The following is a 26,164-nucleotide window of genomic DNA, read 5'->3' as shown; positions in this document are numbered from 1 at the left end:
GTTCTTCATAGCGGAAAAGAAGAGTATCCTTGCTGCTATGAAGAGTTTCTTCTAGCCCAAAATATTTGCTAGCATATGATAGTACAATACTTCTACTATTGTAGTATATCATCCTATTATATATTTTTAAAATGTGGGTTTCACTAAGTATTTGGTACAGAAGTTAGCTTTATAAAAACGAATCACTATTTATTGCAGGTAGACATATAAATGCATTTTGTAGCTCTTTGAATAAGAAGGCAAATCCACTGTCAAATAGACTTTTTCTCATGAATAATGAATCACCACTTCTCTCTTTTGTTTTCCTCCTCAGAGATCTCTTCAATGCTGCTTTCGTTTCATGCTGGTCTGAACTGAATGAAGACCAGCAGGATGAGCTGATCCGAAGCATTGAATTGGCCTTGACTTCTCAGGACATTGCAGAAGTCACTCAGACACTGCTGAACTTGGCAGAATTCATGGAACACAGTGACAAGGTAGACATGCTGTTAGGCAACTCTTTTCTAATGTTGGCTGGCTAATGTCTAGGCTATGGAAAGGGTGTGAAGAGTTCATGCATACTTTCTTCTTCTTTTATACTCATCCTGCTTTTGATGTATGTGCTTCTACCCAGGGTCCACTGCCTTTGAGAGATGATAATGGCATTGTCCTCCTGGGGGAAAGAGCTGCAAAATGTCGAGCATATGCCAAGGCTCTTCACTACAAGGAGCTAGAATTTCAAAAGGGTCCCACCCCAGCCATTCTAGAGTCTCTCATCAGGTAGGACCACAACTGATGAGACTTCTGCTCTTGCATCAGTACCCAATTTAGGATACCATCAGGATGAATCTAGACAATTCTTAAGATTTCACTCTCTGCCACAAGACGTTGTTGTAGGCTTACTAACTAGCTTGCAGATGTACACTCCTAGCTGCTGAGTTCTGCCCTTCTATTATGCAGTTAAAATTATGATAGAAGCCGTGGGAAGTTGTGCAGGAAAAAGTGGAGTCTTCTGATTTCCACTGCTCACCCTTCAAGTTCAATATGGGATGTCATGGAGTGGCTGTAAGTTAGATGAGAGAGATTTCTACACCTACATATAAATAAGCCAGAAAAGCTGCAGTTCTTAATTAAGACTTCTCATCAGATTCTGCTCATCCAGCTTAGATAGGTCTCATTCTTCATATATCAAATAGAAGATACTATAACAGGAGTGTATTGTTTCCTGAGCTGTGTCAACGCGAAAGATGTTAGCCTGAAATACCTGCAAAGGATTTGGTACTAAACAACATGTTTTAAAACATGATTCTCAATTTCGTATCACAGAAACGTTAACTCTGCCATTTGAGATGGACAAATTGATTTTGGTTGAGCAGTAACTTAGCTTTGTCTGTATGCAGTGAATTTTCCAACCCTCCTACTTCCTTGGAGTTGTGCTTTCCTGTTTTTTTCCCCTCTTTTATTCTTTCATCCTTTGTCTTCTCTTGTTTTTCTGAGGAAAATACAGAATTCAGTGTATTCCCTTTCCTGGCCTCAATCACTTGTGCAGCTGTTTCTTTGTGTATCAAAAAGCAAGTTAAGGAGCCAAGACTTGAAGTAAAGCAGGATTAAAAATGAAAGAAAATTTATTAGAAATGAAAAAGTTTAGAAACTTTTAAAAATTCATTTTATAGACCACAGTTAAAATAGTTCCAACTAGAGTTCCACACAGTTGAAATTTACAGTATGAATAGTCAAACGTATGTAAGGCAATTCCCGAGACACCTTTATCTCCCATTTCACACAAGACTGAACAATTTAAATTAGATTCAAACTCTCTTTAAGGTGAATAAAAATAGATATCTTAACTATAAGTATCTTTTCCAACATACTCAAACAACAGTATGGCTACAGGAGGAGTCTCTTTTTTAGCTGTTATTTTTAACACTGTGTTATGTAAGGGAGAAACATACTGATTTTTGCCATAACATCTCTAGATAACTTGTAATTGGAGTAGTTTTCAGAAGAGATTTTAATATTCCGTAGCGCAGCATACTAGCAAACATTCCCTTACGTTTGAATACCTTTTGGCACTTACGGATTCTCTGGTGTGTACTAGTGTTTTGCTCATGGATACAGTGGTTTTAAGTGTTGGAGTGGAGTTTTTTGGCAGGGTGGCTGGGTCTGGATTTTTTTGCTAACCTGCTGTTCTCTCTTAGTCTTACTGACTATATGTCACACTTGCGTTCTAACCTGAACATAATTTGGTGGCAGCTCAGAAAGTTGCTTTCTAGTTTATCAACCTTTAGGTGATCTGTGGATAGGAATAAACATCACAGAGCATATGGGACAAATCCTTCCTCCAGGGTTATTCTCTGCTGGGTGCAGCCCTCTATGGGGACTTATTTGAGGCAGCAGCAGTTGATGGCAGTAAAACTTCAGGAGAGAACCTGGGCGATACTAATCCAAAATTTTTGAGCTTCATTTTTCCTGCTGTGGGAATGTAAGCTGCTTACTATACACTAAAGAAAGGTGCATCAGGGACACTTGTGATTGATTCCTCTGGCTTGAAACAAGTATGTCATTTTTGTGATTTGAGTCCCTCTTGGAAGGAGTTACTCAGCAATGCTTACTCTAGACACTGAAGGAAAGGCAAGGAGGCTTTCTTCTTTCAGTCCCTGCCTGGCTGGTTAATACTAAGGCAACTCACTAGTCATAATGCTAGTGAAAACACACCAGTAGGTTTTCTGAAGGTGCTGTAAGTGCATTCTGTTCTAACCTATTCTAACACGGTATTTTTCCCTTTGGAAAGAGCCTGAAGAGGAGGAAATAAGTCTGAGCCCTGATAACACTAGTGGCTGGTGCTTAATGTGCCGTAGTGTTTGTGTGTGTACATAGCCAGTATGTAGCTGTTGCACATATTAGATGAAATGAACAATTATTTGGCTGATTTTGAGCTGTCTGTTGCCCACCTTCTGTGCAGTGGCATCGTGTAGCTGTACAATCAAATATTGTTTCCCTCTATGGTTTGAAATCCTCTGGCCGGATCTTCATCTCAACTCTCTTCAATGAATAGGTTGATCCGTGCCATCCATACCAGGTGATGCCATCCATGTTCTTGGTGTGTTCTCCTTTGCGGTAGTAAACCCCATTCAGATTGGAATCTGTACAGCAGTTGTACCAATATCCACCTTTTCAGAAAACAAATTAATAGATTCATGGTAAGCCATTTACTTAAAACAGGTATGTTTTGTATTAATAATAAGAATTATTGCTCTTTCCTGAGAAGAGTGACCAGAATGCAGCATTTAATCCCTGGAGCCTATGGCCCTAGTAGCTGGGATTGCAGGTAAATTCAAAACTTAACATAGATACTAAATACATAAAGGCTTTACAGTTACATAGTCAAATTAGTCCAGTAGCTTTTCATTTAGTTGCTCATTCCTCTTAGAATATTTCCTTGACGTGTTTCTGTCTCTGACTCTGAGAGTTAGTATAGGAAACAAATTTGGGTTCTTATCTTGGGCATCTCAAGGTGTTGAAAAGGTTTCTGGACTCTGCGAGTAAGCTGCACTATTTTATTGAGACTGATACCTACAATTTTATTTGCATGTCACATGGGGGCACAATGGGGAAATTAAAAATAAAGGGCAAGATATAGTGAAGACAATTATCTTTGTGACAGACCTCATATAAAGATAATAAATTAAATGAAGAGAGTAACCTCATTAGAGGCTCTTAATAGAGTAGGAATAAAGATTAGAATTCAGGTTGAACCTTGAGGTGTGTGTAGGGTAATAATATAGGAGAATAATTACAAGTCCCTAATACTAGAACTTGAAACCTCATAAAAAATATAAGAAAAAATAAAAACCTTCTAGATATACAGGAATAACTTCCTGCATCACTGAATTGCATCAACATCTGAGATAGTCTGGCAGATTGGCAGATACACATAATGGGCTGGATAACAGTATGCGTAGGTGAGAGCATACACTAAATCATTTGAAGAGTACTGATGTCTATAACATACAGTCTGGCTCTGTGTAAATCAGCTTTAACTGCCAGATTTCCCACGTAACCTATAAGTGTGTATTGCAGAATTGGTCACCTCTCCAGCCAGGTGCTACTTACTAGTTACTTGGAAAGAGGGAGTCTTGGGCTCTCTACAAATTACCCAGGCAGCTCTCTTGGGACAGGAGGGTGTTTATGTGTGTTTTACCTTTACGGAACCGGGCACAGTCATCCACACATTTGTCATTGTCCTTGTCCTTCGTGCTGAAGGCTGTGTTGTTGTGGTACCTTAGGGAATCGCGCCCTGTGTTGCCAGTGTAGTTCCCCACAAAGAGACGATAGCTATTTATTTCATTGCTCAGGGTGAATTGCTTATATTGTGCATAGCGTATGTTGCCTTCCCAGTCCTGCCACAGAACAATGAAGAAGAAATAGGTCCTATTAGAATAGTTATGAACTGCACCATCTATGGTTATATACAGAGCATGTTGTGTATCTTTTCTCAGTCCTAGATTTTTCACGAGTTTTCTTCTGTCTCAGACTGCAGAAACTTATCTGTTAAGGCAAAGAAACTTTCCAGAGCAAAGCTTCATATTTCCAAGTCTTATCTGCACTGATATTAAACAACATTTATGGAAACCTGGCGCGCAGCTCTTGCATTCAACATCCTTGTCTTATAGTGTGCTGCCTCAAGTAGTTTATTTTCCTCTCTGAAACAGTGACTTTTAGATATAAAGCCTTTCAGCTCACTTTTTCCGTTATACATATCCCATCCCTCAAAGCCATTGTACCCACTATAAACTAGTCTAAGTCAAACCCAAACCTTTAGTAGACTGTAGGGTAATACAATGCAAACTCCTTTGTACACAGGCTGGAAGGAAGTGCTGCGAAAGGAAAAGACTGAGAGTCTTTAAATCTTTATGGGACATCTCTGTGAATCTTTAAATCTCAGGTGGTCAGCAATTTGATGTCTGTCTGCAGTGGGTTCTGCAGGATTCTCTAGAGCCCCACATGTTCCCTAACACAATCTGTACGCAGACAGAAGGTTGTCCTACTGACTTTGCCTGGTGGAGAACATAATTCTGTCTTGTCCTTGAATATATCACTAGGTTTATCCCATCTTGTTCTCCTGTAATTAAAGCATGCAAATTTTCTGGGCCTTCTATAGAGATAGGAGATGGTATCTGCTACTAGACAATCACTTTGTACAAACAACCTTTTGCTGCTGAAATTAAGAGCTTATTAATTACCTCCAACTCCACTCGCAGAACAGTGGGACGTCTTGAAAGTCGATAGATATTTTCATTTCCCAACCAAAAATCTCCCCGAATATTGCCAAATCCTTCCCTGTATTGTTTCCAGTCTCTATTGAAAGATGTCAAACCAACTTTACGTCTTTGGATGATAGTCCAGCCACCTCCATCTGTCTCCATGTCACAGAACACCTAGTACAGGAAAATAGACAGTGTTTACTTGTCAGTAGACTTAGGAAGGTTCAGTTCTCTTAACACAAGAAAAGACATTGTTCCAGATTTCACAACTTGAAGAAATTCCTATTTTGTTTAAAAGTCATGGAAGAAATTTATTAAATTAACTCTTTCTGTTTTCTCTCTTAAATGTACACTGTTTCCTTCCTTGAAGTTTGCCTATATAAAGACGCTGATTCGAAGTGCAGGGTATCATAACTCAGTCTGTGCTCTTTTCATCTCTGTGGTAGATAAGTATTTCTTGATTATATTTGAAAAGACATGTAATATACATTGTGTACTTGACATCCTTACCTCCAGATCTGGACTCCCCAAAAATTCATCAGGAGGTAGCTTGTAAACACCAGAGATTCGGTAGTTCCTCTGATAAAGTGATGAGCAGTCATAGACAGCATCTACTTGAATCAGAACCAGAAAGTAAGAATCTGAACAGTAAGAAGAACTCCCCTGTAAGTGTGGTTTCTGTAAAGCTTAGTTTGTAGTACAAGGAGTAATTATGTGAAGACGACTTCCCACAAGTCTAATGTTTTCCTGAAATGGTTTAGTTTTGATCAGTGCATGCATTGGAAAAAGAGGTTGTAGCACTGGGACTTTGGTGGGTTTTGTGGGTTTTGGGTTTTTTTGGTGGTTGTTGTGGGGTTTTTTGAGTTTTTTTTTGGGGGGGGGTGTTTTTTGTTTTTGTTTTTGTTTTTTTTTAAAAAACCTCTGCTATCCAGAGAGACATCTCTGCTTTCTCTTCATATTGCTACCATGTGTGTCAGTGCTGGAAGGTAAAAAGGTATATATTTGCTATCCCCCTCCCAAATAATAAAGGCTTATCTAGTAGAATGGCTAGGCCTGCTGCCAGATTCCTGTTTTGACTGTGTGCTTGAACAGGTTAGCCAAGTTTGTGGATGAGGCATATTTGCTCAGCACTTTTTGCACTGGAGCCTGTGACAGAGATGGTGGCTTTTAGCTGCAGTCAATCTGTCAGTCTCTGCAAGCTTCCTTTCCTCCCGGTGCAGGACCTGACTTGAAGATGGTAAAATACACAGCTGTTCTTCTGAGGAAGATAAACTAGCTGAAACAAGGCTTTATCCATTCTGACAGTGTTTAATTTAGTACAGACTACATGTCTCTTACCTGCTGAGGTGAGATACATCTGTTTTAAAAAACTTCTGGGCCAGTTTCTTCTGTGTGTTACTGTGTTTTTTCCAAACCTTTACTACAGCTCCAAAGAGATTCGTTATGGTGTAATTTTTGGTTAACACCTATTGTAAACAATGGTGTGTCAAAACTAGCCAAGTGGAACTTTTTGTAGGAAGAATTTAGTAAATAGATTTAGAAGTTTTTCCTTTGCATTTAAAAAAAAAAAAATCCAAATGAAGTCTTTTGGCAAACCCAGGCATCCCAGACAATAGCAGTTTCTTTTTAAAGAAGTTTTAAGCTTGTTGCAGTGATTTTTATTTTAAGAGAAAAGTCAACAAAAATGACACTTTCCTCTAGAATTGGCTTTACAGGTAGCTGACCTAAAAAATGCACCTGCATTCCACGTTTAGTACAGGCCTGTGCAATCACTGTGTGCAGTGAAATTTTCCCTCAGGGAAGAGAGAATTTTGAACAATTTAACTGTGTTCTGGCTAGGCTTATATCACAGTTTGCATCTTGCATCATCTACAGCCTTGAATTTTTGAGAATTATCATTCAAATAATGAATCACTCTTTTACTCTGGTTCAGAGATAGTCATAAAGATACAATTACAAATCTCCAGTAATGCTTGGAGAGCATTTCTAATTGTTTTACCAACTTCTAGTTCCCTGTCAGCACTGTGAACTCAGAAGATATTGCTGTCAGAGCCATTCCCTGACAAAGCCAGCTCCCTTTCTTTTTGGACTGTTGTGCTCAGAAAATGAAATATTAGACTGAGTTCCTCACTGTACAAATACAGTTTTTCCACTCCCTGATAACAGACATACAGATACTAAAATACAGCTGGATCTTTGGACTTTTGACAGATAAATTCAAACTAGTTTTCTCAGGATCACCTGCCTACAGAACTACTTTAAGCAGAAGTATTCAGTATGCATAGTTGCTAATCACATTAGTGGGACATGCTAGCATTAAGAACTAGTCATTAGTTCATTTTGTGCATTAAGAGGTGTATCTGGGAGCTTGGCGACTCCCTTCTTACCAGCTGACGTTTGTGTCACCGTCTGAGCTGCCTGGAGTTGCATGATATCTATCTGGTTGTTCATTTCGGAGTATTTGCTCTCAGCATCAATGAGGCGGGACTCCATCTGCTTGGTGCTCCCTTCCAGCTCCATCACCTGCATGACCACGTTCACCCAGTCACCTTCCTGCTTCTTGCTCAGCTCCTGCAGCATTCTGCTCAGGTTGGCTACTTGCAACTTGAGCTCCTTAATCTCATTGCAGCAGCCTGTCATCTTGGACTGTGCGTTCCCATTGATTGTTCTCCTTTTTGGAGGCTTCTGCAGCAGTGCTGGATAGATTGCCACAGACACAGTGACAATGCAGAGCCATGCCAGCTGAGCAGTGGATCTTGCTGGCATTTTTGCTTACAGCAACAGAAAACTTCCAGCTGACTGCGGGTAGTCTGAATGCAGCTGGGGTAGGTATGGAACTTTCTGCAAGTGCTACAGCAGACTGGTACCTAGCTTTCTTCCAATGAAGTGAGTCTCTGAAGGTGGAGCCTGAAGAAGTAGCTTTTTTCCAGACCCCTCCTGTGAGAGTCTATGCACTTTGGAAGTCTGTCTCAAAGCATCTTATATACTATTTTTCTGTTTACCTCCACCCCCTGAAGCTATGAAGAGCTTTCTGGCCCCTCCCAGTTCATCTGTTCATATCAGGTGTTTACAGGGTGAAATAAGAACAGGTTTCAGCCAAGAAAGATTGGGGAGAGCCGGAGAGACTTCACTCAGTTCTGTCTCGAAGGGGTATGGGAGGGGGCTAGGAAACAAGGAGAGTTTCCAGCAATTATTGCCTATTGGATTGTAGCCCTCTTGGTGACTAGTTCTGGCACTTCAATAACATAAGAGTATTAGAGGTCCAGAATGTGAAAAAGCTGTCCAAACAGGATGAGTTTATAAAAGTTCAAGAAAGGTAACTCCCTAGCAGGTAGCCAGCCCTAGCAGCTACAAGTCCTACTAATATATTCCCCAGAAGTTGTGGGGGGTAACTCTATGCTTGCAGTATTTCTTAATTTAGATAGTATTTTAGTAAATTCATCAGTTGAGCATCTAATCCTCTCTCTGGACTTTGGTGTCTCTGCACTATTTGTTTTGTAGAATTCGGTGCTCTTCTTTTTAGAGATGGGATATCTGAGGGTGAGATGGAAAGAAGTCTGCAAAATATGTAAGTCAAAACCCATGCCTCTGTTTACGCATAGTGGACAAGTGAAAGAACATTAAGTAATGCTGAAAGACTGTCTACTTAAAATTGACAAGAGATGGGTTTTTTACAGGCAGTGTGATCGATCTAACTCCAGTATTATGGAGGCCAGTTTATTAACAGGATTTTAAGAGAGGAGAATCTATGGGTAATTAAAATGTCCACAGTTACATAAAGTGTAGGTTTAAGCGTAAATCTTAAATCTTTAGACATTCAGAGTATAGGTTGAGTATCAGCTGGCTGAGATAGTGACTTCCAGTCTCCTCGTCTATATCTTTTAACAGTTCAAAAGTTGGTTATAGCTGTTTGCTCCCAAAGTAGAACTGTTTCAGCAATGGTGCAGCCTTTTGCAAAAGATCTGCAACTTTTGTTCTAGATCCTTACGGATAAGTTGTTTCTCCACAGGCCAGCTGTTCTGTAATTGCCCGACATGTGGGTTCTTGCATCTTCCTGCAAAGTTTCTGATTGTGATAACTGGCAGAGACAAGCTGCAAATGAAGGAGTAAATGGCTCATGTATCTGCTCCTGGGGTAAATGCTGTTAAAGCTTCTCGGTGTCCAAGAAAACAAAAGAAAGCTAATCTTGCTCCTTTAACAAAGAAAATGAGGACAAACCCAACTGAGACATGCTATCCCATCTAGACTTCTTTTCCTGATCCAAAGTGGCTGCAGGATTTCTGCTTAATTAGAAAAGATTAGAAAAGCCTTGCTGATCTGACATCCACTTTTAGAGAAATAGGAAGCCCAATGTCTTGTTGGTGCAATTTCTCTTCCTCCTTAGCTTTGTTGCACTTGTTGCTAGATGCTTTGTTTCTGCCTCTGATTTGCACCACAGCTGGCTAATAGTTTTTCTGCATAACAGTAATGAGAGACTCCACAGGATGCAAAGAGTTAGAAAGATGAAAGCATCAAAGTACGGAAGGGGTGGAATATGAATACAGATGTTTCATAAACCTGAATTTTCTTAGAGGAGGAAGGGGGGATCTTTTGGAGGAGGTCAGAATTAGACCTCTCCAAACAGGCAGTGTGAGTGTCTTAAGTTTCTTTGCGAGTGACTGCCTGTGTGCTGTACTTCAGGCCGAAACCACTGTAGTCTGTAGTATCAGCTGGTGAGGCTACTGTGTGGTATTGGTGACCTGAGATATTGCCAGAGATACGCAAGTACAATTTGATTAAAGTACTGAGGACACCTCCACAGCAGGCCGTAGGCTTCAGTCACATTTTTGTCATGGACATTCCAGAAACCTTCCATAGCAAAATTGCTTTTTATACTTCAGACCAGAAAGTGCCACTGCACACGGATGAAAGCCTGACCTTTTTGTTCTGCCTCTAATCCTGTCTGAGCCCTCTTCCAGCTGGAGCTTCTGTCATTCCCAGGGGCAAATTCTTCTCAGGCTTCCTGTGATGAGAAACGTGTTTTGTCGATGTTGGAACAAAGAATAGGACAGGCCAGACTCTGGCTTCTCCGCCCCAAAAAGCCACCCTGCTAACACCCCTATTGTGTTACATAGGACTTCAATCCATTCTGCTGCTGCTCTCGCTCACCGTAACTCTTCTGTGTCTTGTACAGTCTGAATTTCACACACACTCACATCATGAGGGGCAGATGTGGAAGAGGGGAGCCACTTGTAGGTCCATGCATTCCCTCTTGATACAAATTTTGGAAGGATCCAGGATTCAGCCAAACTCTCTGTTGCACACAGATGTTACAAAAAAGTGCAGAAAGGCCTCTGAATCCCCTTTCTAAACTGGAGTATTTAATTGGAAATGAGACAGCCAGGGGTTTATTTTGGGTTCAGCTTCTGATTTGTCTATCCTAATGCAAGCCATCTTTCTTTTGTATACTTTGATTTACCTGTTTTAAAACAGAGATAATCCTTCTTTGTTCTCTCACTTTGTTCTGTGTAAGGGAGTGACAACAGACATATTGTGCAGGAATGGAAAAGAGCACAAATCTTCCCGTCTGTCATGACTTTTGAGGAAGCATTAAGAGAGATTTGGGCAGACAGATCTGTCTTGGCAGAGACCTTAGCCTTAATGGAATTTGACTTCTTTGAGTATTTGAAAGATGAATCTTTCTCTGATGCATGGAGAACTGAGTTACCACTTAGGCAGCAATAGCTACTCATGCTAGTCATTCCCAGATTAGATCACCTGTAGAAGTTGACAGTCTGTAGGAAACTGTTCCACTGTTATGTACTGGTGTACTTACAGCTTGAATATCCTCTTATATTTTGGAAAGAGGCATAGTTTTGGGCATAGCTAGGGCGAGACTAGTTCCGTGATTACTGAGTGGGTCCTTTCCCCCAATACTGATAGAGAAATTGAGTATCATTTGGTCTGAAATCCATCGCCCTAGTTTTCTTCCATTATATTTTGTACATGGAAGTATTCTGCTACAGGGTAGCTAAAAAGATGAGATCCTAAAATCTAGGATATGAGGCAAATCCTTTTTGACTTCGTTAATCATGTAGATTTGAAGTGGTTGGGAGAATTGAATCTAAACATGGTTGCAGTTAGTATGCACCCCATGCTTATGATGTTGGTTGATGTTACCAAATTCAAGTATATCAGTATTACTTCTTTAGGACCAGATATCTCTTGTCCCTGGAGGGCCAGATTAAATCAGAGGTGGGTTTAAATGACTGCCTTCTCTGAGAAGCTGTTCTGGCAGGTGTATGTGAAGCTGAGACAAGAAGAAAAGCTCAGTGCCCTGTGGCTATTTATTTGGTAGCCAGTCATTGCAAAACCTTTAATATGCATCCAGCAAATGCTTAGAATCTAGCATTCCTGGTGCTTGCTGAGATGGCAAAGGCTCTCATTAGCTCTCTGCTGGCAGATCGCAGGAGTCCACACTTTGTCGAAGCTCTGTGGAATACTGCTTTCCCCTCCCAGAAGTGTGAAACTGTTCACCTCTGGCTTTGGAGACGCTTATAAATGTTCTAACATTGACTCTGCTATAGCTTTACAGTAATGACTAAATCCCTAGTAAAGTCAAATAAAATTGTTGTCTACTGCAAATAATTACTGTAAATCTCTGAAGTTATGTAGGAACAAGTAGGAGGGCCTGATGAGAAACAAAACACTGATACTTCCTATAATCATTTGTGATTTCTTTTTTATTTAATGTATCCTTTCTTTGCATAACCAATACACAAAGACTCTGGCTCTGTGTTTCACCTTTTTCTGCTAAATACCTTCCTTGGCAATTTTCTTTCTTCTCTGCCTTCACTGAATCTGGTTCATAAAGAATAGGTGACACAAAACCTTTTGCAGCCTGAGCAGCAGGGCTAGCTAAGAATTTTATTGTAACGATTTTCACTGCATTTCTATTCAAAGCTCGTGAATGTTTTTATTTAATTTGCAAGCATTTATATCAAGATTGGGAATTTGGCCCATTTTAATGCCTGTGAGCAATGTGGTGCACCCTTGCTGTGAAAAGCTGAAGGGACTGCTACTCTGGCCTGTAAGCAGTCAATCATCACAACAGTTTATTGAAAACAGCTCTTTGCTGGTATTGGTTTCTCAAACATATTTGTTCCCAGCACGGGAATATTTTTAGTGGCAAGATGGAAATGCATTTGGTTTTGGAGTTGTTTGGGGAGCAATTGGTTGTTTTCTGAGGTTTGCTGAATCAAGGACTCAGGGATGCCTGAACACAAATAAACTGTAGAATTGGGGAAACTGGCCAACAAAGCCAATTCCTTGTGCCAGAGGATTATCTGTTCCCCAAAGTATCCACAAAGTAGCAGTGCCTTCCACTTCTAATCCCAGAAGCATGCTCTCAGCACTTCTTCAGAAAGAAAAACAAGGTTGACTTAGGTTGGTAGAATCTGTCACATAGAGGAGCTTTTTAAACAGACTTGGGGAGACTAAAAAAAATAATTTGGCTTCTTGTCTAGACTTTGCACACAAGCTGCTTTATTGCGAAAATAGGGTTTCTCTACCAAGTTTTGAGATGCTTTCTGGCAATAGGAAATCTGTGTGTTCCCTCACATATAGGCTTGGGACCTCCTGAAAAGGCTCTGTTAAAAGAAAGTTTTTCATTTTTATGGGAAGATAGGAGAGGGTCCAGTCTCTTACTTCTGAGTTCTTGAAAATTTAATATATTTTGAGTGACAGAGAATATTGTTAGAGACCCTCAAAGATAATGGAAGACTGGAAAGCTCCCATGACTGTATAAAAGAGAATATTTCTTGTAAACATTAGACATTTATGCCTGGGGTTTGTGGAGGAGAAAAGTCCATCATTTGAGTGCTCTTCCTGCTGAAGACAGTAAAGTTGTTTTTCATTCCCAGTTCATGTCTGGTTTCTGTTTAAATAGCCTTTATAACATACAAGCAACAGGAGGATATTTCTCTTAAATAGTGTTCTTTTTTTATGATTCTAGCTCAGCGTTCTACATTTTAGTCCTTTGCACATCTAAGATCTACATTTTTATTTGATATCTTAATAATCAAACAGTAGGTTTATGTAACCTTTCACTACTCATGAAATTCAAAGATTTAAGGTTTTTGTCCAAGATTTTTATATCAGGGAGTTTGCCAAGGGTAGTCACTTTTTCCAATTACTATGTCATTCCATCCCTACAAAATTTTTTTCATCAGAAGGCTGGTCACATTTTACTATCCCACTCATCATGATCAAGTGCTACAAATAGGTTAGGGTTGGACAGGAGGATTGGATATGATCCTGGCTACAGTACAGATATTGATTAATAAACAGGGGGGGAAAAATTATCTATAATCTTTGATTTAACTGTCTTCTCACAAAGCTTTCTGTGCCAGTCTCATTTCCTTATCCAGCTGCCCCTTACAGCTGCTGAAGATTGTGCACTTGGAACATAGGGATTAATGCTTTTGTTATTGTGATTGACATCAATTTTAATTCTACTGTGCTGCATTATGTAATTATGCAGTGAGTCCAGGTAAGCCAAACTCATACAAAACTTCACTGATGAAAATCAGTTTTGCAACTAATTAATCCTCATTTTGAAGGAAAGTATACAGATCTTAATGTTGTTTTTTTGTTTCTTCTAATCACTTTGTTCATTGCATAAAATGTGAAATCAAATGGTGAGTATTAAACAGTGAAATTAGTACATTAGTTCAAACTATATCAGAATCTTGTTGATATGACTTCGGCAATCTTGTTATTTCTGTGGATTCCCATTTTAATAGTTGAGGACAGCTCTATCTTGAAATAGTTTCAGAAGATTTTATGTATGTACATGTGGCATTTAAAATATATAATTTTTAAATATTTTACTTGAGCATTAATACTGGAAGACTCTGCCAGTCTATACCAGGCAGATAGCTGAATACTTAAGCCTTTCCTGAAAGATGACATGTGGTATGATCTACCAAACCTATACCTAAAAAGTTCCAAGTAAGAAGATACGGTAGTCATCTTTTATGGCCTGCTGCCAAGCCATCAAGTAAAGTAGATGGTAGTGGTGGCTTTTTTCTAGCTTCTACACAAAAATGAACAGATGAATATGTTCTATCCTCAGTGGATATGGAGAACAATTGATCTTCACCTTAATACTAAACTTAATGTTATCCTGAATTAGGAACAACTGCAAGGACACCACCCAGTAAACAAAGACTTAAGTTACTGTCTGCTGAGCTATCCAGCAGCATTTTTTCTATCAAGAGATGTTTTCCCACCTTCTCCTTTAATCCAGAAAGATTTTGTAGTTATCTTTTTCCAGATACAAGGAGAAATCTATCCCCCTGATCCTAATCCGGTAAACTGCCCTGATTTCCAGCAGCAACACTGTGACTAAAACCCCCTGGCAGTTCTGCCTGGCTGGAATATTAGCCCTTCGGGGCCTCTTCTGTGTGCCTGGATGCTTTTCTGTCGTGTTGTTCATTCTGTCTGGTCTCCAGCACAATAACTAGAAAACAGCTCTCTAGTGCTTTGAGAGTGTTACAAAATCTAAGAAAATTCTGCCTGAGTGCAGACCTTATCAGATCTGCAGGGAGAGGGGCAATGCCTTAATGGTAGGAAGGTGAAGGGGTAGAGAAGCACAGAATGCCATGATTTCTAAACGTGTATTTTGAATGTGTTAACAGGACTCCATGTGGAAATGCTTTTCCAAGAGAAATACCATCTGCAGGCCCACTCTCGGAGAATTTGTATGCAGAGAGTTGTGGGTCTGTTGAAAACACATTCCAGTCAGCTGTGGTAGTAGTGATTTTGGGGAACTGTCAATATACTTCCAACACTCAGAGCACACTGAATCTGGTGGATGAGAAGAAGCAGAAATCCGAGGTCTTTCAAAACAAACAAAAAAAACCCGCCGAAACACAAGATCCACACACAACTGTGTTTCCCTTAGCCTGTAAAACTGAATAGCAAAACAATGCAGTGATTACCAAGGTTTTATTACTCTGAAAAAATAAGTCAGAGAATGTTCAGCCTGTTAATAAAGCCCACTTTGATGTGTGAGTCTTGCTTTGAAGGGATTTTTGTATTCTTCCTGACAGTTGTACTTCTCTGGTTTTAGGTCCATTTCTGCCAAAGCAGTGAATCTTGTTGCTCCCTGCTTATCCCCCCGTTTTGTGTATACACTATTTTAACGTGATACATCAAAACATGAAATAATTGACAGGAGATTTCCCAGTCAGTGGCTTATCCTAGTCCACAAAATTACCTATGTTTACTCACTGTGTGGGCTAGATCATTTGTTACAAGAGAGTAATTTATGATTAATAATGACAACACAGGATTATATCTACTGACTGTGTATTCATTTAAATCAAAGTCTTTCTCCTTCCCCTTCCCTTCTTTCCCCTCCCTTTGCCTAAACCTAGGCATAGACAGCTTTGAAACGTTTAATTCTACTTCGGACAGCCAAGAAAGTAAGAAACAAAAAAAAGAGTAATTGAGTGCACCAGGGAGCATCAGCAAAAGAGCAGTGCTAATTGTTGAAGAATAAAAGATAACAGCCAATTTTGTCAGGAAGCGTTGACAAGAAAGATAAGTTGGAAGTAATTAACTGTCTGACATGCTGGAAGTGATGTGTCTGCCAATGGCTCTTTAAATCATCAGGATATGAAATGTGACAGCCATTTATCACTTTTATGAGACACTGCTGCCTAGCTTTCCCTTGGGAAGCGTGGAGGTAGTATGTTCTTTGACTATCTTGCTAAAAAAAAGCATGGATGTATTTCAAGTGCTTCCTATTTTTGGGTGCCTTTCTTCTTGAACTGTGATTATGGTGCATTTTTAGCCTGACTAAATCTGATTTGAGCTCAAGCCATTCTGAGGTCCTATTTCCAAGAGTATTTTACTTGACCTTCCCCTATGTCCAGAGTGTGTCTAGGAGCTTGGTTCTTCAGTTGTCAGGAAAGGAAGCTTCCACAGACAGAAGAAATATAGCACTCATTTGAAAATTTCCCCTGTTTTGTCTGTTCAAAGTACTCCCTTTAATGCTATAGGTTTCCTTGTCTCTTACTGATCAACAGGCCTCTCATAGGGGGGAAAGTCAGCAGGTATGTTCCTGGTGATATTTGTGAACGGTTCTAATGATGCAGATTGTTTCCTGGAGCATTAAAATCTCTACTCTGGTTTCTAAAGGAGTTGGTGGTCTGTTTAAGAGAAAGGGGGAAAAAATCAGAACTGTAAAGCTCTTAATAAGTGCAGCTGTTTGAGAAATTATGCCTTTCAAACTATTGGCAACTATTCTTCTCCCCATACAGGCTGCTATTTAGAATTGATAATCATATACAATGTGTAACAAGTCTTGAGAATATGTGCAAAGAATATTCATGCACCTATTGTTTTGCAAATATGTAGTCATTTTGTGTCTTATGTAGTCTAATCATTCACTTGAAAGTTTTAAAGAAAAAGGAGGGTGTTCCATTGGTATTTCTAAATGATGGAGCTTGGTATTATCCAGCAGAAGCTCATACCAGCCCCTAATAATTGCCAACTGTGCAAAATGGTCTTTCTCTTCCTACCTTTTCAGCATTAACAATAAACTGCAACAGCCAGAAGCAGCTGCTGGGGTACTGGAATATGCCATGAAGCACTTTGGGGAGCTGGTGAGTCCTGCTGGATAACTCTCTTCTTCATGTCTTATGTTTTCATGTTTTTTCTAGGGTTTTTTTTTTTTTGTGGGTGGGTGGTGGTGGTAGTGGTGGTGTTGTGTTTTTTCAATCAATCACATAGAGGTTCTATCCCCGCTTATAATATTGCCTCGTTCATACTGAAGGTGCTTTGCTGCCTATGGGGATGTATACTGTGTATTTAGCTGCATACTAACAAACACTGCATATAGGTAAGATTGCTGGGGAAGGCTGCAAGAACTTGTGCAAGAACCTGATTTGGAAGAGAATTTAGCAGCTATCACTGACACTAAATGCAGCTGTTGGGAACTAGCAACTTGACAAAAGAAGTCATTTTATGTAGAAGAAGGTGGGAAGGGAGGGAGGAAGTTCCTGTTCCAAGCTTTAAATGCTTGAGGGTTTTTGAGAAACTGCATCAATACCTTCCAGGTAAGTATTTAATGGAAGTTGTGCCTATAGTCTCTCTCATCCACGGGGCACGTGAACCTGTCAGAGAGTTCACAGATATTATTTAGAACAGCAGATAAGCCAGTCCCTTAAAATTTTGACTGCTCACAGAAATAAAATAACCCCATTCGGTATTTGTTCTGTGTCTTTCTCTGCACAACTTACTTTTTTTTTTTTCTTTCTCTCTTCTTTTTTATAAGAATTTAATTTGTGTTCATGGACTGAAGCATCTATGCTCTCCTGGCAGTTCTACTCTGTTAAAAAGATGATTTTGCAGTGATAATTCTTGCAGTGCTTTAGGGTGATTGGGAAAAGGAAGGCAGCCCTGGAAGGACAGTAGACTAGCCTCTTTCATTAGGAACCACTAGAAAGTGGGATCAGGTATAAGCACAAAATGGTGGAATTCCTCTGGTGTAGGATTATGTGTGGTTTTGACCTAGACTGGAAAAGAAGTCATTTCTTGGAGAAATACAGACTTCAGAACATCTTTGCAGCTTCTTATGATTCCTTGGGTTGGCTGAGCAAAGCTCTACGTTATCTAATTCTGACCTCACTCTTTAGCAGTAATGTAGTCCTAGCAGTAAATGTAGTTCAAAACACAAGAGTTTGCCAGAATAGGCAGTGAAAAGAAACTAAGAGGGACTGTGAGCTCTACTTTCAGGAGCTTACTTGAAATATTATGACTGAGCTGAAAGGTTAAAGGGCTGGTATATAAACATCCTAAGTGGAAGACCTGGCATGCAGAGCATGGTTTATACTGACCCTGCCCACAGGGCTGGGAAAAGAATCTATTCTGTAGCCTATGTCAAGACATGAGCTGCCAAGGACTTGAGCAGAAAAACATTGGCAGAGATAAGTATGGAAAAAATACTAAGGCATTTTATTTCTTGAAAATTAGAAACAAAATCTAGAAACAAAGACTGAAGAAAAGTTTGTGCAGCTGATAAGGATCACAGCTTGGCTTACTTTTAGTGTCTTTGTTACAAACCACAGCCTTTCCCTGTGAGGACTATGATTAGACCCCAACATCATACTATATGCTGAATTAAAAAATGGCCTAGCAGTAGTCAAATGCTCAGTGTGCTTTTTGGGTTTGGGATTTTTTTCCAGTTAGTCACTCCATTCCTGAACACAGGACTGTTGTTCTTGTTTGAATGCAAGCATGTGCAACAATGGGAAGTGGGATATTTTATAGATTTACTCTTTTTCCTATTCCACTCACTCCCCCTCTCCAAAAAGAAAAACGCCAGCTACTGAGCTAGTATTTCAGTGGCGCTGAATAGGGGGATGATGTTGGATTGATCCCTCTGGTAAACCTGAATTCATTTCTGTGCAGGTTAAGCAATACTCAGGATTCCTGTTTTCGCACTAGCTCAAGGCTTTTCTCTGTATCGTAGAAGTCCATGAGGATATTTAGAATGAAAAAAGGGCTAAGTCACTGCCATAGACACAGAACTTTTCAGGAAAAGCGGTGGTAGTTAATATAGAATGGTGAATATTAATCCCACTATTTATTCTGATTTTTCCCCTTAGGAAATTCAAGCTACCTGGTATGAAAAGCTTCATGAATGGGAAGATGCTCTGGTGGCCTATGACAAAAAGATGGACACAAACAAAGATGATCCTGAGCTGATGCTAGGACGGATGCGTTGCTTGGAAGCACTTGGTGAATGGTAAGAGGGGAATGCCTGAAGACTGAGGAAAATGGTGCCTTTAAAAATGGTGCCTAACTCTTCTCTGGATGCTGTCACCCAGGTGAAATTTTTTGCCTGAATTCCTATTTACTCCTGCTTACTTAACAGTTTGAATATTTCCAGTGATTTCTCACTTTGTTCATTGAAGTCAGAATTGGTAATAACATCTCTAAGCCTTTTGGATGGACCATCTGATAAGTTAAGGTCTCTCTGGAAGAGAATCTGCAGTCTGATGATCAGATCAACCCCTTTTGTAACAGAGAAAGAAATTGTAAATAGAGGGGACCTCTCAGGAAACATTAATGGGCAGCACTTGTCAAAAACAATCATAAAAGGAGCTCGTTGTGGTATTCCTTTTTAAACTCATGAGAGATTTCTGTATTTATTCATTATCAGATCTATGCTTATCCAGAATGCATAATCTTTTGCACTGCTTCCCAATAGTCACCTGGGTGTAAGATTATGCCAAATAAATTACTCGCACTTTATAACCCTTTTGCCCATCTTGTAGATGGCTGAGTTTTTCATTAATACTGTTTTTAGCATTCATTAAGCATTGTCTTTGTGGACAACTGGTATTTCAAACCCTGTGTTAAATGCATATTGTCAACATGTAACTGATTAGAGTCAGTTTTTGTTAGAGGGTGAGCTAGTAGTGACTTATAGCTTGCTAGTTAGCGGGGGGCTTCTGTTTTTTCTCCCTATTCACTTCAATTCAAAGAAGATAATTGGAGAAGGCATCCTGTGCACTGTAGCATGCAGTTCTACCCAGGGGCATATGTGATTTGGTCCAGGTTCCGCCTTTCTACTGAACTTTTCATGTCACTAGAGCTCTCTCCTGATGGGTCCTGACGTGAACCCATGGGATGACACACAGTAAGGAGATTCCTCTTCACTAAAGTCATTTTACTGTTAGAGAAACAGAGCTGTTTGAGAAACCTAATTTTGACAGCATTTTTCTGCCCTTTTTGTTTCTAGATGAGGGCGAGGCATATTGGGCATAGCTTTTTCAGTAGGAAAAATAGATTCTCTTACTGAGCATTTCTCAATCATCTTTTCTAGGAGTAGGCAGTTCCCACCAGGGGTTTATGGAATTCCTCCCTCCTGCAGGACATGTATTTGTGTAAAGTGTCCTCTCTGAACCTCCTGCTTCTTCACATATTGGTGACAAATATATTACAAAAGGATGCTTTTCTTCTGTTGGAGCTAGATATCGTGCATCTATTGATAGTCTGTAGTGATGAGAGCAATCACAATCTCACAAAAATTTGTGTGCTTGCTGCACTCCATCTCTATGCAGATGTTTTTTACCGTTCAGAAGTGCCTTTGCAAAGTGCTCTCTGCTATCTTGCAACTGACTATAGAGACATCATCCTGAGACTGAGAATTCCATGGTTTGGCTGCTGCTCTTCTTCCGTAGTCTTCAGCTTGACTATTTGTGCTGCTGGAGTCTACTTGGCAGAATATGACAGTTAATCTAGAACTGATACTACGCAGCATCATTATTTCAGTACTCGGTGCTGTGATGTTTTGAAAGTACAGCCAAAATATTCTTAGCCATTTGTCCCCTGATGTGGTCATGTCTGCAAGAGCCATACTCCTTTATTAGCATCTGTGAGGTCCTGATTTTCTGCTGTTGCTAGGTTTGGCTTGGTTTTTCTTTTTTCTTTTTTTTTTTTTTTTGTTTGGTTGGGGGTTTTTGGGGTTTTTTTTGTTGTTGTTGGTTAAGCCACTGACAGCCATTAAGCTGTCAGAATTACTATCTTGCCTGTGGCAGCCCATCGGTTCTGTTTGACTAACTCATCTTCCTTTTCGGGAGGGGAGAGGATGACAGTAGAGAAGGCAAGTTGGCCTCCCTCACAGTTGGTGGCTATTCCACTGCTACAGAGAATCCAGCCTGAGAAGTTCTCGAACTGCAACACCCACAGTAATTGGTTTGATTAATGGAGCATTCACAGTTGATTTAAAAGAAATAATATAAAAAATCCTGATGCTTCCTCTCCACTGGAGATGAAAGATTCAGATCCCCTCTGAGATCTTGCCATGACAAGTCTTCATACTAGGTTACAACAGCATTGATTCTCTAGCCTCTGTCTTCAAACTTTGTGATGTGTTTATCCAAAATGTTTGATAGCAGAAGCCATGCACAAGCTATTCAGATCATGTGCTCCTTGTATTGACACTTGCAAAAAATTTTAAGCATCCCTTGTTTGGTTGTGGTTTGTTTTTTTTCTCGGAAATGTTTTTTTTTTTTCTGTATTTGTAGGCCGGAGTTGACAGTTTGGTTCGTAAAGTAGGCATTACTAACTGCTGAGGAACAAATGCAAACTTTTTTCTGGATTCAAAGCATAGTGTGCCTTTAAATTATTTTCTGATGATGGGCTATTTGTCATCAGACTACCGTGCCTGAGTTGGCCAGAGGAGAAGAATCCTATTCATCACCCTACATAAAAAGAACGATGGGGCTGGTTGTCGTCTTATCGGTGGAAAGTGGTTGTTTAACAAGGCAAAATTCTTAGAAGAGACTTTTTGCTGATCAGAAATTGTGGATTCTTCTTAGGGGGCAGCTCCACCAGCAGTGCTGTGAAAAGTGGACACAGGTCAATGATGAAACTCAAGCTAAGATGGCTAGGATGGCTGCTGCTGCTGCCTGGGGTCTAGGTAATGTATCCACGTGTGGTAGTATATGAGAACCCACAATGCGGAAGCACAGATAGTTTTAACTTACTTCAGAACTACAAAATATAAGAAACAGCAAAATCAAAGAACAAAATTATTTACATTGGGATATGAAGTAAATGTCGTTCAACATTGAAGCCCTTTGGAAAACCTACATTTACAAAAGGTGTCCCAGTGTGGTCTCAGGTACGAAAGAGACTGCTTTATTGGTCTGAGCAGATGATCAGTTGCTTAACTGGTCCCTTGTACTTAGTTTTACATTGAATATAGCTTAGACTTGAAATGACATTAATGGAATTTCTCAGATTTGTGGCAGACTCTTATTTACAAACTAGAACAATACCTGTTGAGCATTCTGATAGGTTGTGTCTGCTGAGTAGACAATCTTAAGTGGAATAAAACTATAAATGGTCCAAATATCAGTTATCCTGATAACCAGCTATTTACTAGAGAAGCTTATAAATCACTTGCTGTCTGCAGGCCTTTGCTGAGAAAAATTAATCTTTTGCTTTTTTGGACACTAATTCATTCAAATGTTTTGGAAATGTCAGCATTTCAACTTTTTCATCACAAGGAATGCAAGAACCTTTTCCATGAGGATAACAATTTGCCTGGAAGAAAAATGCCTATGTTTTTGCTAGTCTATAACTCTTCTGTGTATGTATATATACAGTTTCTGTATATAACACAGACTGTCCCTGCCAAAGACAGGCTGTTGGAGAGCTGACTTAAATGTAGAAGTACCACACAGCATTCAGGCCTAGTTGCTGATGTCTAAGCACTGTAGCATCATTATGTTCTTATCTTGCAGAGAAGGCTGTTGTATTACTGAGGATATCTGTGTCTCTGCAGGTCAGTGGGATAGCATGGAAGAATATACCTGCATGATCCCAAGGGACACCCATGATGGTGCTTTCTACAGGGCTGTACTGGCTCTTCATCAGGACCTTTTCTCACTGGCTCAGCAGGTAATTATCTTCCTTGTTGGCTTTCCCAAAACCTAGTTTACGATGAACTAGGCTGTATTGCTGCATGGAAAGAGATGCTGTTTTAAAGCAGCCGGCTATAACCTATGAATTGCCCAATAACCTTTTTCTCCATTGATGTATTAGACCTTGGTGCTTGAGCTTATCTTGTATTTCTGGAAACACAGCAGTGAATATATGTACAGATGGTAGTGGTCCAGTGCTGTAGAGTGGAAGAACGCCTTAGTCATTCTTAGGCTTCTTTACCTTTATGTCTGTTTTCTAGACAGACAGTGCACAAGGGTTATCTCAGCAGAGGTTCCATTCTACAAAGCACTGCTTGGTAAAAGGCATTCATGGCATAAGACACATATAAGAGTCTTCATGGATGTTCTGTGAACTTCTGTCTATTGCAGCTTTTTCAGAGAAGTGCTCATATATATCATGTACCAGAACTTTTCCTCTAATTTTTCTGGTAGCAGTGATAAATCTTAAATCTTAGATTGAGATGACAAATCAAGGCAAGGAATGAGTCTATTAGTCAGAGTCATTCTTGGTATGCTTGTTTGTCATAGAGGAGATGTGCAGAGCGACTTTTTCCCCTCTGTAGATGTGAAGCATGTTGTTTACTTTCTAAGGAAGCTCAAGTACCATTTCTCAGAATTCTCTGCTGGCTTGCGAACTTAGATAAAGGAGTAATTCAGTCTGCTCTGTTGAAACCCGTACATAGATTTTTTGGGTGATGTGCACAGTAAAATTAGCCAGGCATTCAAAGGGGTAGAGTGAATAACCTTTAACATTTTGAACAGGAAAAACTATAGATGAAAGATTATATAATGACTGGAACCAGAGCAGGATTTATTTCATGCTTGAAGAGTGTGTCTTAGTTGGAGGAAGAGAAATGGAATTTGCTGTCCTGTAAAATTCACAAAAACCTGTTGGGTTACATAAAACAGCGAAAGCTATTTTATTTCATTGTATATTATCAAGAGACATTTCTTGAGGCTTTTTTTTTAACTGACTCTTGCACTAAAATGTGAAGTTCTCTTTTCCTCTATAAATGTTATTAATGATGATCTCTGCTATGACAGTAGGATTAGAAATACTGCAAACTTTGATTTGGTAAAAAGACAAATTTCAGACTGTGCAGGTGATAAATGAAGCCTCCTTGACTTCCCCTATACCTGACCCTGGACACTGTTTTCCTGTCAATTTTTTCTATTGATAACATCCTTTCCTGTTTCGTGTTGGAGAATGGGAACAATGCCAGCTTTGTTCATGAGATGGAACAGATGAATAGCAGTTCCAACAGTTGACTCTAGATAAAACATATCACCTTTGCCCCAATATCTTGTTCTATTTCAGTGCATTGACAAAGCCAGAGATCTGCTAGATGCTGAGCTGACTGCCATGGCAGGAGAGAGCTACAGTCGAGCCTATGGGGTAAGTGTCTAACTCTCAGCCTTCATTCTCCTCATTGCTGCTTCAGACTGTCTCTACAAGTTGCATAAAACTTCTGAGTAGTGCTTGTATCAAACATAAGACCTGTGTAGGCCCACAAGCTAAATGGCTCTTGTCAGATAAAAAATACAACTTTGTAGGAGCAGCTTTGGGACAAATTAAACAGTGAAGTGAGCTTCCCCCCGCCTCAAAAGAAATAAGAATTGACATTTAGAAAGTTTGAATCAGCAGATCGTCGGTATATAGCAGTCAGTCCTTTACCTGTTGGGCAGCATAGGTACTTGAGATTTTGATGCCAAAATACTATTCCTTAATAATAGATTTGTTCTGTAGTGATTGGGATGGAATGTGATTGTTTCCTTCAGGCTATGGTATCCTGCCAGATGCTGTCAGAGCTGGAAGAGGTTATCCAGTATAAACTTGTACCAGAACGCCGTGAGATCATCCGCCAGATCTGGTGGGAAAGACTGCAGGTACATCTATGTAAAGATCAAGGATGGAGATGCTGATGTGCTGGCATGAACAGCTTCCTTTCGAATCAGTGTGATGGCTCAGCAAATCTTTCCATTTCTCTTTCTATCCCAATAGCATATATGCTTACACGGTTGCATGCTTTCTGTCTCCGTTGTGTTTGTCCTGGTTGGTTGGGCTTTTTTTTTTTTAATTAATGTTCCTGAGGTGTCTACTGATGTGACACTTCAGTAGGGTGATTTAAGCCTTGAAATAGATGTGTACAGCATGGAGATGCTAGTAACATCTCCAAGGCTGCTTATCTCAGTGTTGGATTGCACCTGGAAATAATGGTTTGGATAAGGCTGATCTGAACTTTTTACCTGGCTGGCTGCATTTTAAGGAGAAGTGAATTCTCTCACAATGCTGGAAAACTGGACAGAAAATTCACATACTTATAAAAGATTGTCCTGTTCCTTTTTGACCTCTTACAAGAACATTTCCAATTGATTGGCGGTACTTAGGGACATGGTTTAGTGGTGGGCTTGGCAGTGTTAGGTTTATGGTTGGCCTCGATGATCTTCAAGGTCTTTTCCAACCTAAATGATTCTATGATTCTGTGATTAGCCTTGTCCTCTTAGAAGAGACCTTTAGCAATGCTGCTTTTCCTGTATTTAAAGAGAAGTTTGTGCCTTTCTTACTCTAAACAGCAAAAATCCAAAGCACCTCTGAAGATTTAAATCAACCAAATATTTTGAGACTATTTCCTTACAAGAGGCATCCCTACAGTGAAAATGAACATCATCAAATGAAGTAGTACATACAGGAATACTGTTTAAAGAGGTGATTCCTGCAAGGGAAGGGGGAAAAAAAAAGCATAATTAGGGTAAAATGCTCTCATACCGAATTTTGATACACTGCCTGGGGGAAGAATTTCTTCCTATGTGGAGTTCTTCACTGTGACTGCTATATCTGCCTCGTTATGAAAGACTGTTGCTGCTACATATTTTTTAGCTGTTTGGGAAACTGTGACAAAGCTTTTAGTCTCCCATCTGCATTGCTGTCTGGAAAAGCTCAGGAGCATTCCACTGGGGTGGAGAAACTGAGAGTGACAGGAAGTGTAATGTCTGAATACAGCTGTTTATAGTCCTGAAAGCAGTACATACAGTTCTTGCACATTTTATAGCTGCTTTTTAATAATTTTAAAATGCCTATTGGATGAGGTTTATTTGGATGTTAGGGAACAAGCTTTGTCTAACTTCCCAGCCCTCAACTTTGGGGAAAAAGAAAAAGGGAAAGAAATAGATGCTTTGGTGCTAAGGTCCTTGCTACCACTGGAAATTCTTTTGTTTACCTCAAAACTAAGTCTAAGTCGTTTCTGGATCAATACGAAATTCAGAGCATCACTGTTACCCTGAAGTACTTAGCCGTTACAGCAAGCACCATGTATTTGGTTGTTACTGTCCCTTCCACAATTCTACTTCTCTGTAGCATCCTTGAACGTTTGAAATACAGATTCATCCTGCTCTGACTGACAATGATGTGTG

At 39.8% G+C, this 26,164-nt stretch overlaps 2 protein-coding genes across 6 annotated transcripts in view; one reads left to right on the top strand and one right to left on the bottom strand.

The window, feature by feature from the left end:
• MTOR (mechanistic target of rapamycin kinase) overlaps nucleotides 1-26,164 on the top strand; it is a 67,502-nt gene that overhangs the window by 19,570 nt on the left and 21,768 nt on the right. For all 5 annotated transcript variants that reach the window (XM_075172480.1, XM_075172482.1, XM_075172484.1 and 2 more), the window contains 8 exons: nucleotides 314-476; nucleotides 614-759; nucleotides 16,822-16,897; nucleotides 18,902-19,041; nucleotides 21,623-21,723; nucleotides 22,594-22,709; nucleotides 24,072-24,149; nucleotides 24,533-24,640. In XM_075172480.1, coding sequence (XP_075028581.1) covers nucleotides 314-476; nucleotides 614-759; nucleotides 16,822-16,897; nucleotides 18,902-19,041; nucleotides 21,623-21,723; nucleotides 22,594-22,709; nucleotides 24,072-24,149; nucleotides 24,533-24,640 — 928 coding nt within the window. The remainder of the gene's footprint in view (nucleotides 1-313; nucleotides 477-613; nucleotides 760-16,821; nucleotides 16,898-18,901; nucleotides 19,042-21,622; nucleotides 21,724-22,593; nucleotides 22,710-24,071; nucleotides 24,150-24,532; nucleotides 24,641-26,164) is intronic.
• Nucleotides 2,980-8,009, bottom strand: ANGPTL7 (angiopoietin like 7). The gene is made up of 5 exons (XM_075172486.1): nucleotides 7,631-8,009; nucleotides 5,754-5,857; nucleotides 5,223-5,417; nucleotides 4,181-4,379; nucleotides 2,980-3,149 (listed from the first exon to the last, which is right to left on the bottom strand). Exons 1-5 carry the CDS (start codon nucleotides 8,007-8,009, stop codon nucleotides 2,980-2,982), a joined length of 1,047 nt encoding a protein of 348 aa, XP_075028587.1.

Source organism: Calonectris borealis, chromosome 23, assembly GCF_964195595.1.
Source record: "Calonectris borealis chromosome 23, bCalBor7.hap1.2, whole genome shotgun sequence".
In the NCBI taxonomy this organism is placed as follows: domain Eukaryota; kingdom Metazoa; phylum Chordata; class Aves; order Procellariiformes; family Procellariidae; genus Calonectris; species Calonectris borealis.
The sequence above is the reverse complement of the archived record's forward strand: the minus strand, read 5'-3'. Positions and strand labels throughout refer to the sequence as shown.